Source organism: Nestor notabilis, unplaced genomic scaffold (assembly GCF_000696875.1).
Source record: "Nestor notabilis isolate BGI_N333 unplaced genomic scaffold, ASM69687v1 scaffold5214, whole genome shotgun sequence".
Taxonomy (NCBI): domain Eukaryota; kingdom Metazoa; phylum Chordata; class Aves; order Psittaciformes; family Psittacidae; genus Nestor; species Nestor notabilis.
This window is the reverse complement of record NW_009926742.1, coordinates 10,224-22,433: the sequence shown is the minus strand read 5'-3', so window position 1 is coordinate 22,433 and position 12,210 is coordinate 10,224. Positions and strand designations below refer to the sequence as shown.

The window sequence follows — 12,210 nt, the reverse complement described above, 5'->3', positions numbered from 1 at the left end:
TAGGGGCGGCTCGTCTCCTGCTCCCGCCGGCGCTGTGGAGCCGCTCGCTGTTAGCGAGAGGGCTGGGGCGGTGGGGCCTCGTTTCGTGGTGTGCTGGGGATGTCTGAAAGCCGTGCCGCTCGCCACCGGCAACCCCTTCCGTGCTTGCGGTTGTGCCCTCCTCACCCCCCGATACTTCTCTCTGTTCTCTGCTTTTTTCCCCTTTCTTCCCCTCCCGCCCAGTTCGTGAAATCCTGCTCTCTTCCCTTCCCGCCACCCCATGCTCTGCGATCTCCCCTTCACCCGGCTCCTCAGCAGCGTTAGGTTACCGAGCTCCTGCAAAATGTTCTCCTAGTTCTTAAACTTCGTATTCACCTCCTCCCTACCCAGTTTAAACTTCACTTCTCTTTTCTCCTTGCCGTTCTGCTGTCAGTTACAAAGTCCCGACCCGCTCCTGCAGCGGCTATACTGCTCCTGAAATGGCTGAGGAGAAGTTGCCCACCTTCACCTGCTGACCCTGAGGAATTAACGTTGTCTTGGATTCATTACAGTTGTTCTGTCTGAAACTGGCCATATACTGACTTACTCTTTCACCTTTGTGCTCTTTGATCTCAGCTTGCTCTTGGATTTTATGAAGCATTCCTTCCCTCTGCGGTATCTCAGTAAAAACCCCTGGTGTGCTGCTGTTGTTCACCTTTTATACTTGATTTGTTGCTGGTGGGAGCCACTTTGAAACAACATTTACCCTCGCTAAAGACGGGTGTGTTGGCAACTTTAAAATCCACCTGCTTGCTCGACTGCACTTCATCTCAAGTTTCTGTTTCATTCTCAGCTGTTTTTCTCTTCAGCCACTGCTTCATTTCTTTCTTTCAGTATAATCTCGTTGCATAAACTTGTATTTTGCCTCCTTTTAAGTTTTCCTTCCTTTATTTCCTGTGATTTAAACTCTTACAGCTTTACTTACAGCTTCCTGAATCCTTCCTCCTCGTCATCTCTTTGTGTTTGGACTAGTGCAGCTTACAGAAATTGCTATTTTAGCTTATACTTGTGAGTCACAGAGTTCGTGGCCTCTTTTGATCTGAAGTGGTAGTGCGTGTTTTGGTGCTGTACATTTGTCATAGTAATTAAGAAAGCCAAATCATTTGTTGGGGAAGCACTTTCCTTCTTCTTGCTGATGTCAGGACCATGCTCTGTGTCCAGAATACCCAAAGTTCTAGATAAAAAGTTCATTCTTACTCCAATTCAAGATACTCTAGTTAATTCAAATCATAAAATCATAGACTAGTTAGGGTTGGATCATGTTACTGATATTCTCTGCACTATTATAGCAAATAAGTTGAGATTACAATTTTTATTTAAGGCTTTAGGTTTTGTTTCTCTGTTTCTGCTATTTACTTATTTTTGTGCTGTTTGGAAAAGACAATATGGATTAGGCAGAAGCTCTTCCCTGTGAGGGTGCTGAGGCGCTGGCACAGGGTGCCCAGAGAAGCTGTGGCTGCCCCATCCCTGGCAGTGTTCAAGGCCAGGTTGGACACAGGGGCTTGGAGCAACCTGCTCTAGTGGAAGGTGTCCCTGCCCGTGGCAGGGGGTTGGAACTGGAGGAGCTTTAAGGTCTCTTCCAACACAAACCAGGCTGGGATTCTGTGAAACCTTGTTCTCCTGTTTGCAATTCGTGCGTGTTTGGTTGTGCAGTTCCAGCCTTGTGATACCGTTTGGATTGGGAAAGCTGACATTTCTAGTTGCTTTTCTGTTCATTCACCAATGTCAAATCTCCAGGTCTAACTCTGCTGTTCCCTCTCAAAAGCAGCGCAGGCAAAGGTTATTTTCATTCTTCAGAGCCATGCTGTGGGCAGTTTATTCAACCTTTACTCTGGTTGATGGTTGATTGCAGCTGGTTATTCTCTGCTATAATCTCCCTTCAAGCAGATTTTTGGAAAAAAGTCTTACAGACCTTTGTTTAAATCCATTGCATTGTGGATGTGCAGTGAGGGAAGCCAGAATACATGAATCCAAGCAAGTTTCACTCCCTCATGGCTGCTTGCCTGTTTGGCAGGGGATGGAAGAATCCCAGCCTGGTTTGTGTTGGAAGGGACCTTAAAGCTCCTCCAGCTCCAACCCCTGCCATGGGCAGGGACACCTTCCACTAGAGCAGATTGCTCCAAGCCCCTGTGTCCAACCTGGCCTTGATGCAGGGTCAGGACCTTGCACTTGGCCTTGTTGAACTCCGTGAGGTTCACACAGTCCTGTCTTTCCAGCCAGTCCATGTCCCTCTGGATCCTATCTCTTCTCTGCAGCTATTCTGTGTAAGCATCATCTCTGGCAGACTTACTCTTGTGCTGAATCCAAACTAATGTGCTTTTATGTCATGTGAAGTGGGATACTGAGACCCTCTCCTGGCAATCTGAGGAGAGCGTGTCCCCTGTGTGGCTGTGCTGTGATTTGCTGTAGCATGTTCAAGACAGGAAAAAGGAGGCTTCCAGGAGGTCTGGAACCCTGGTAAGCCAAAGGTTTCTGTTTTGCGAGGGCTCTTTAATCTCTGCCACCAGGGTTTCTGTGATTGATTCCTGGTTTCTTTCCCATGTGAATATCAATGATTAAAAAGTAAAAGATGAGAAACCATGTCTGGAAACATCAGCCAGGGAGAATTTCTGGATCATTCAGAAACAGATCTTTTTTTACTGCAGAAATAACCAGTTTTCATCGTAATGTGGAATTGAGACCACCTTCCTTTTGAACCGGAAGGGTGGAAAGGTGACTCTCCCCTTGAGAAGCATTTCCAGGGTGTCACCCTGCAACTCCTGTCTTGTCATCTGCTGGCAGAATCACAGCAGCAATCAGCTCACAGTGATATGAGGGACTGTGAAGAGGGCATAAGCTTCCGCGGTGGGGTGAGCTGGTGCTTTGAGTCCCTGTCTGATGTGTGCCCAGCTGTGACTGTGATGGAGATCTCAAAATGACTCTGTTTAATACCAAAAAGCAGTTGGTCTTTAGCAGCGCTGATAAGGCCTCAGCTGGAGCACTCCATCTAGTTCTAGGCAACACACATCAAAGACGCATGCCAGTTGTTGGCTGCCAGGGGAAAAGGAAGGAGAAAATAAGCAGAAATTTAGAAAACATGACTGAAGGGAAGTTTATTTCATCTAAAAGGAAAAAACACAAAGAGTTAAGTCCTCAGGAAACAAAAGATGGTGGAAAAGAGAAGGATTAAGCTATTCTTGTCAGCAACAGAAAGGATTAGAGAAAAATGGGTTTAAATTGAAACAATGAAGGTTGAGGTCAGACATTAGAAAATGTATTATTTGGCTGTTTAACTGTCCTGAGGCATTGGTCTCTGCCAGGAGTGACAAGGGAAAGGCAGCTGGAAAGTCTCCTTTGCTGTAGCAATATGGCAGTGCCATTGTTTTGTTCATGGCCTTTCCATTGGGTTTATTGGGATTTGTTTGACCTCATTTACCACTTTTAATTAGCAAAGCAGCCAAAGAAACGGTGTCTCTCAGATATTTTAGGACATTATTATATTCATTGTACAGTTTAGGGAAAAGATTGAAACCCAGATGGCCTGGAGCAACCTGCTCTAGTGGGTGTCCCTGCCTGTGGCAGGGGGTTGGAACTGGGTGAGCTTCCAGGTCCCTTCCAACCCAAATGAGTCTGTGCTTACATGGTTCTACGTGAGAGGATATTCTGGAACCTGATCCCTGTTGATAGTTTTAAAAGCTGAGCACCCAATACTTGCACAGATTTAGCATGTAAAATGATTTGTCCCAAATCCTGCACAAAATTACCCTCAGTTCAATTCTGTTGTCCCAAAATGATGTGGATAAAGCCTGTAATAGCATTTCCTTCCTAACTCCTTGAGGTAGGCACAGAGTCTTCTGGTTATGTTAACATGCTGCATGTGTTAGCCTGATGTTATGCATTAACATATCCTTTTTCCAGACTCTGGTTCAACTTTGTGATGTCTTCCCCTGAAATTGCTTCCCTTTCGTGGGGTCAGATGAAGGTGAAAGGCTGCTCCACAACATACAAGGACTGCAAAGTCTGGCCAGGAGGAAGCCGAACCTGGGACTGGCGAGAAACTGGGACTAATGTAAGCTTGCTTGTTACTACCCTCTAGTCCAAAGAACTGTTGTTAAAATTCCAGCCTGAGATTCTGCCAGTTGCCTTTTGCTTTTATGTAACTGTTAGGCTTTTCCTGGGAAGAACCGAGTGTGTGTTTCAGACATGACTCTGCAAAGAGCCCAAGGAGGACCCCAGGCACAGTGTCCTGCAGGTGATGGTGCAGCAACTGTCCTCCCAGCTCCCCTCAGCAGGCAGCTCTCACACCCCTTCGAGCTCTCAAACACCACTCCATGTTGGGTTAAGAGTGCAGTTGTCGCCAGCTGCTGGCAATGGCCTCTTTCAGACTGTGTAACCAGAAGTTGTCTTGAGTGAGGCAGGAAAAAATTTATGTGAAGTTAAAAGAAATCACCAGTACCTGACCCTGTGTGTGTGGAAGACAACAGTGCATGTGATTTAGTTTATATCCTTTCCCTTGGGGTCCCTTGTGCTTATTCCAGAGCAAAAATATGCAGCTGCAGTGTCATACACACTGGTTTTGCCATGAAAAGCTCACAGTCTGGCTAAGCACTCTTGGTAGCCATATACTAAGTGCTGGCCCTCACAATTTTTAAGCTTTATCTGTAAATGCTGTCAGAATGGTATAAAAGTACATGGAACAGTATTGACATTCCAGATTTAGATGTGGGATAACATCCATTGTGTTAGGAACTGGATATTGGTAATTCTCCCCGTATATTAGGGCTTGCACTAGGATAGCTGTATTGGCTAGGAAAAGAATTCCAAGTTTTCTAAGCAAAAGTTAAAGCACAAAAGGACTACATACCAGTCGTGTCTGAGACCCAGCACCTGTGTCCACAGCTCTGTTGAATTCATGTTGACACAACGCAAGGGTAGAACCTTTGGGTTTGCAACTTCATCTATAATCTTTGAGGGCACAGAGCTTTGCTAACCTGTCAAAGTTCCATTATGCAGTTTGTAACATCCAGAAAAAGGTAGTACTGTCATGCAAAGGTATCTGTACCTTGCAGAAAGATAGCTGCACATAGGACCTTTTAAAATGTAATTCCTATAGGGTCTGACTAGAAAAGAATGAAGTTCTCACTGGCTGGAGGTGGGTGGGTTGTGTGCTGAGTGTCCTTTCTTGCTTGTTTGACAGTGGTTTCCTGGTTTATATGCACCTATGACTGCAGCAGCAGAACAGAGATGATAGCTGAAAAGTTCCCAACTAGCTCCTACCTCAATCACATTTTGATACTCATTTCAACCACGTGAATACTTTGGTTTTGAAGTATCACACTTGGGAGGCCATGCTTTCTTTTTAAAGTTTCTCACAAGGGATATCTTCATGTTAAAAGCTTTAGTCCATAGTTAAAAGCTTTAAGTCCATGAAAGTCTTTAGAGAAGTCCTCCAACTGAAACAGGAAAAATGAGTCTATGTTAAACTAAAATTGGAGGAGAAAAACAAAACAGTTTAGTTATTTGGGTTTTCTGGAATCCTTTTTATATAATGAGGAAGTAACAAGGACCCATTTAGGTTTTGCCTTATCTTGTATCCTGCTTTAGGTCAGTTCTATCCTTTTGCAGCTATGAGGAGTTAGGTGATGTGGTTTAAGCATGAATAGCTAGCAACCACTATAAGAATAGAGCTAAGCTTTTCCAGACTTCATCTCCAACTCAAGCAGAACTGTACAAAGTTAATCCAGTCAGCACTGGAAATAGCAGGATTCACCAGATGCATTTTCTGCATGTTTCTTTATGGTAGACTATATAGTGCATCTGTTTGCATTGAGCATGCTTTTCCTGGGGGTAAGTAGAGCTGAAGCTGGGGAAACAAAGCAGTGCTGGTCATGTCCCACACTCCAGCTGGAAATGAATTGCTTCCTTTCGTCCTCTGCTGTCAGGCTGCTGTCTGGTATGTAATGCTTTCATCACATAACTGGCTCTGCAAGGTTCTGTAACAGCACTGAGAGTTCTTACAGCCTTAACGCTTGGGAATGGAAGGCAGCCTCCCTGGCTGGCTGCACTCCTGCCACCATGGGAGAACAGAGTAGGAAGCCGGAGAACAAAAGAGGCAAGGAATTCTGCTGCCCTGCCTCTCCCCCTCCAGCTGCCCAATCGACAAGGATACATTTATTCCATCATGTTACATGTTTCCTACAAAACAAATGGAAGCCCCCACATCAGTGTGTCTTGTGTAACCAAAGAAAATCCTTTTGTTCCATGGCTTCAGTGTCTCAGGAGTACTTATGTGACACAAACCTTCCCCAGCAATCTAATTACTCTGCAATTGCAGTAAAACATTCCTTTCTTTTTGTCCAAGTTTTGAGCCTACTTTAAAAAAAACCCCAAAGGAAAAGCACGTCCTGTTCTGTCACAAACATGTACTTGCAAAGATTTGGTCTGGGAATGCTCTGTGGATTGAAGTGACCTCTGCATTCTATTCATCTGGCTATCAGATGTGAATGGGCTAAGGAGGACACAGCTTTTGGGCTGGCCAGCTGTGTCCTGGGGTGCATCAAGCACAGCATAGCAAGCCAGTTGAGAGAGCTGATTCTCTCACTCCATGCTGCATTGGTGCAGCCCCACCTCGAGTGTTGTGTGTGGTTTTGGGTGCCTCAGTGTAAGAAGGACATCAAACTATTAGACTGTGTCCAGAGGAGGGCAACCAAGATGCTGAAAAGCCCGGAGGGAAAGTCTTGGGAGGAGTGGCTGAGGTCACTTGGCTGTTGAGCTTGGAGAAGAGAAGGCTGATGGGTGACCTAATCACAGTCCTCAGCCTCCTCAAGAAGAGCAGCAAAGAGGGAGGTGCTGATCTCTTTGATGACCAGCAGTAGGACACAAGGAAATGGAGTCAAGCTGTATCAGGGGGAGTTCGGGTTGGCCTTTAGGAAAAGGCTCTTTAATGAGAGGGTGGGTGGACACTGGAACAGGCTCCCCGGGAAGTGGTCATGGCCCCAAGCCTGTTAGTGCTCAAGGAGTGTCTGGACAATACTCTTAGTCATATGGTTTAGTGTTAGGTAGCCCTGTGAGAAGCTGGGTGTTGGACTCAATGATCCTTATGGGTCCCTTCCAACATGATGATCCTAAAGGTCTTTTCCAACCTAGTTGATTCTATGAGATACTCTATTAACTTAGAGAACCATAAAAGCAAACCACCTCTGTTGCTGAAATTCCAGATACCATCCAGGCTAAAGACTTTCTTGCGGGGTAAGTTTAATCCATTCCTTTGAAGTTGCACTCTGCCATGGAAAGTTTCCCCCACCTGCAACTTGAAGACCTCTTGTGTGTGTTTCAGCTTCAGAAGTCTCACTTGCTCTGTTCTGCAAGCTGAGGCAGAGGTAGGGCTGAGGAGACAATTCTGACACCTTGTGTGAAGCTGCAGCATCAGCTGCTGAAGACTTGGGCAGGGGAAAAAGAATAGGAGACAAGAACATCAAAGAGCAAAGCTTGCAAATGGGGCATCAAACCAGTTGTTAAGCTGGTGCTTTGACCATAATTCATTGGAAGTATGGAGTATTTTCTGAAAGTATAAGGGATAAAGCATTAAAATAACATTCTCCAGAAGTCCACCATGGCATTACCTTCTTCAGGTGTGAAACTCATCTCAGTTCTCTAAAAGAACATAAGAATCCTACTAAAAAAAAAGGAGGTGGGAGTGGTATTTAAAAACAATGCAGCCAAAGAGGGGCTAAATTCTAGCACAGGTTGTGCAGTATCTTACTCTTGGCCACAGAGAGAGACATAAAACTTGAATCCAGGAGGAGAATTACTGGGACATAATATAAGTTTTATATTAACATTACAGGTGTATTTGTGGATTCCTGTGTTTAAAGTAGTAGTAAATGGGTGTACTTTAAAACCTTCAGTCAACACACTCCTAAAGCTCTTTTTGTCTTTGAGGAGTTTGGTTTCAAATATTCTTTTCTCCAAATTAAGAATGGTGCAGAGCTTGAAACTGGGAAATGAAGATAATGTATTCCAGTCCTCACTGGTAAATGAGATTTGCAAAGTAAACAAGGAAATCATTTTATCATTTTAATTATCTGAGGAGCTCTTTGTAATTAAAATGAAGACAGTTTGGCTTGAGACAGTATTACAGTAAGATTTTGTTCATTTGAAAACAGCATTAATTTGCAATTTATTGATTTCACTCTAACTTTTAACATTTATAAAATGCTCGTTCTTAGACTAAAATCACAGAATCAGAGTGGTTTGTGTTGGAAGGGACCTTAAAGGTCATCCAGTCCCAACCCCTGCCATGGGCAGGGACACCTTCCACTAGAGCAGGTTGCTCCAAGCCCCTGTGTCCAACCTGGCCTTGACCACTGCCAGGGATGGGGCAGCCACAGCTTCTCTGGGCCCCCTGTGCCAGCGCCTCAGCACCCTCACAGGGAAGAGCTTCTGCCTCAGAGCTCATCTCAATCTCCCCTCTGGCAGGGTCAAGCCATTCCCCTTGGCCTGTCCCTCCATCCCTTGTCCAAAGCCCCTCTCCAGGTCCCCGGGAGCCCCTTTAGGCACTGGAGCTGCTCTAAGGTGTCCCCTTGAGGAGCCTTCTCTTCTCCAGCTGCCCCAGCCCAGCTCTCTGAGCCTGGCTCCAGAGCAGAGCTGCTCCAGCCCTCGCAGCAGCTCCGGGGCCTCCTTTGGCCTCGCTCCAACAGCTCCATGTATTTTAGAAGCATGTAATGCATCTTTTTTTTATTTTTACCTGTTTAATAAAGTATTTTAATATTGCCATCAGTTGATTAACTATCATCCATCATCTGCATATAAAATACCTTTTTTAATTACCAGTGTTATCTGCTGTGTGTATGAAGAAAAGAGGGTTGTGGTACGTTTTGGCACTGCTAATTTATGCTGCTACTCTGTGGACAGTTTCAAAAGAAATAGATGGAGCTCACCTGGTTGATGCTGTCAATACAAACTGTTGTTTTTCTCCCTGGCTCTTAGCATTCTCCAGGAGTGCAACCAGCTGACCTTGAAGAAGTTGTCAAGAAGGGTGTTAAAACTGTGGTGATTGGTCGTGGCATGAGTGAGGCGTTGCAGGTAGGCCTGTGTGCTGTGAGAAACGTGAACCAGAACTGTTTGTGTTCCCTCTGATCGGGGGAAAAAGAAATCTATGATGCTTTACAAAGAGGAGAAAAATGCAGGTTGCTGAATTGGCATCACTGAGCTCTTCCCTGGAGTCCCTTTGTCCTGAAAGAAACATCATTTGAGATCCTCTGTGTTAGCATCAATGTGAAACAGTAAACCAGGTTTATGTTCTGCTACAGGAGGAATTTAAACGAGGAGAATTTCTTAAAATGTCATTACTCACCCTCTTCTAACAGGTCATGAACTCTGGCCTGCTGTAAAGACTTTGTTAATGAGGTCATTTCATTACTCACTCCAGCAGATAGCACTTCTGAGTTTCTGTAGCTAGTTTGAGCTTCAGGAGAAGCCATTCTTTAGTTTTGATGAGGTGAGTAACACCTTATTGAGATTAATCGTACCTTTAGCTCCAGTTCTATTTACTTTGGTAAGAAAGGGCTACATTTTAATCACAGAATGCCAGGTTGGACAGGACCTCAAGGATCATCTGGTCCAACCTTTCAATACTGGCATTTATTTTAAACTATGCGAAGGAGAGATGGGAGGTGTGTGTATACAGAAGTAGTCTTATTGAAGAGAAAAAGAGAATTAAATCAGTCTTAAAAATATCTTCATCAGGGACTGTAGTGTAGGACAAGGGGTGATGGGTTCAAACTGAAACAAAAGAGATTTAGGTTGGATCTAAGGCAGAAGTTCTTCCCTGGGAGGGTGCTGAGGCGCTGGCACAGGGTGCCCAGAGAAGCTGTGGCTGCCCCATCCCTGGCAGTGTTCAAGGCCAGGTTGGACACAGGGGCTTGGAGCAACCTGCTCTAGTGGAAGGTGTCCCTGCCCGTGGCAGGGGGTTGGCACTGGGTGAGATTTAAGGTCCTTTCCAACACAAACCACTCTGGGATTCTATATTATCAGTTTGGCTACTATAAGTTACTTAGATGTATCTACTAATAAATGGCATCAGTATCTTTTATTTTTAAGCTTTACAATGTAAGCTTTACTTGCTTTACCCATTTCCTTTTCTCTTCTGAGGTTCCAGCATCCACTGTGGACTATCTGAAGAAAAACGGGATCGATGTGTTGGTGTTGCAAACAGAGAAGGCTGTGGAGCAGTACAACACCCTGGCTGCACAGGGTGTCAAAGTAGGGGGGGTCTTCCATTCAACCTGCTGACTCCTGGCAGCTCCTTCTGCCTTCCTTGACCACACAGCTCACAGGCACATCCCTCCACTGCATCAACTTCCAGGCAGCAGAGTGTGGATTTCCATGCCAAGGTGTTTGTGCCCTGATAAGCTACAATGCAAGTGCAGTTGATTAGATTGAAACAAAATCAAGTGCTTACTAAGGGGGTTGTTAATGAACTGAATTATTGAACCATTTCCTTACATTCTTGAGGCTGATCTAATCTGAACACTGTCATATTCTGGTTACTTTTCACCTGTTTGGTAAATTAAAATACTAAGTTTTGAATACTTTTATTAGGAAATGGCCCAAAATTACATTATTGGCTACTGGAATGCAGCCATAGGATAGCTGATAGGTACAACCAAGTGGCAGAAATGAAGGTAAAACTTCATATAACTAAGATAAAACAAAACAAAAAGTAAACCCAGGACATACAACTTTGCTTCCTGCTGGTGACTTCAGTCAGAATGTTGGCTAATTCCGGAGTATCACATAATTTAACACTAAGATTTTACATTGAACCTGAAAAGGGAATAAAAAATAAAGTTTACAGGGAATAAACATCAAATTTGGGCCTTAATCCTAACAATGAATAGGAAAATGCTTTTGAGTTGTACAATGCATATCCCTTCAAAAGTCCTTATATGCTTAAAATCACCAGGAGGATTTCTCACAAGAGTTTGCAACCACCAGCAGATGTTGATCTTTAGGAAATCAGCCTAAATTGCTGCTAGCAAGCTGTGGGAATGCTAGCAAGATGTGGGAATTCTTACTGGTCATGGGTAGCTGAGGATTTCAACCTTGTGCCAACAAGCAGGTTATTCTGCTGGAACTTGAACGTTCTCTTGGCTGCTGTTCTTGGTGGGCTTCTATTAATAGACAAGTTCTCTCCTGTAGGTATTTTTTTCCCCACCAGGCTCCCTAATTCTCGAGCTGTGCATATGAAGTCTGTTAATGAAAGCACAAAGGTGACACTAATGGCCTGAGGCACTTGGAGCTCTCCCAACAGTAGCAGAGAGAGGCTTAGACTGGTATGAGAATGCAAAGACCTTCCTGAGCCCCAGGAATAACCCTTCACAAAATCCTCTGTTTTTCTTCTGTTTATTTGCTCTAGTAATCATTTCAACCCTTTTATCTGCTCAAATACAAAGCAGAGGGAAAGTAAGGGGAAGCTTTTATCTTGCAAGCTCCTAATGACAGCAATATTCTGTTAGTGCAGCTGCATTTGAGGCATCTCACCTAAACCAGCCAGAGCTGCTCTTCCAGCTGCAGCTGCATTCTCTGACACAGCAGCTGGTACCACAGTCATCAGAACTGCTGTGGTATTTTTCTGCTTAACTTTTATGGTGTGAAATAGGTGAATCACCTCCACTTGTAGCCATCCCGAGGGAATGCTGGAGACTCAGGTCCTGCCAATCCACTGTGTGTGAAGACTTTTTGCATTAGATTTTGTTCTCTTCTAGGAGGGGTGGTTTGACTTTCTTGATCATGGTGAGATATTTGTATTATTTCATGAGCTTTTTTGGGCCTTAACTAGGAAGAGACTTTGTAAGTAAGTCTTATACTGAGCAGACAGTGCCAGTTTTTAAGTAAGTACCACAGTATGCACATTACAGTGTTAGAGACTGAGCAAACACATGGTCTTTCTCCTCCAGCCCTGGGGCAACAGCACAAGAGGGACATGGAGCTGTTGGAGCGAGGCCAGAGGAGGCCCTGGAGCTGCTGCGAGGGCTGGAGCAGCTCTGCTCTGGAGCCAGGCTGAGAGAGCTGGGCTGGGGCAGCTGGAGAAGAGAAGGCTCCTGAAGGGGACACCTTAGAGCAGCTCCAGAGCCTAAAGGGGCTCCAGGAGACCTGGAGAGGGGCTTTGGGCAAGGGATGTAGGGACAGGCCAAGGGGAATGGCTTGAAC

General features: G+C 44.8%; 1 protein-coding gene across 1 annotated transcript; it reads left to right on the top strand.

The window, feature by feature from the left end:
- Nucleotides 1–3,934: 3,934 nt before the first annotated feature.
- AAMDC (adipogenesis associated, Mth938 domain containing) lies at nt 3,935–10,290 on the top strand. Its single transcript, XM_010013697.1, has 3 exons — nt 3,935–4,066; nt 8,986–9,081; nt 10,150–10,290. Exons 1-3 carry the CDS (start codon nt 3,935–3,937, stop codon nt 10,288–10,290), a joined length of 369 nt encoding a protein of 122 aa, XP_010011999.1.
- The last annotated feature ends 1,920 nt before the right edge of the window (nt 10,291–12,210 follow it).

Coding starts and splice junctions, on each gene's coding strand:
- AAMDC (XM_010013697.1), top strand. CDS start 3,935: ATGTCTTCCCCTGAAATTGCTTCCCTTTCGTGGGGTCAGATGAAGGTG. Junction 4,067..8,985: donor GGCGAGAAACTGGGACTAAT/GTAAGCTTGCTT, acceptor CCTGGCTCTTAG/CATTCTCCAGGAGTGCAACC. Junction 9,082..10,149: donor GCATGAGTGAGGCGTTGCAG/GTAGGCCTGTGT, acceptor TTCTCTTCTGAG/GTTCCAGCATCCACTGTGGA.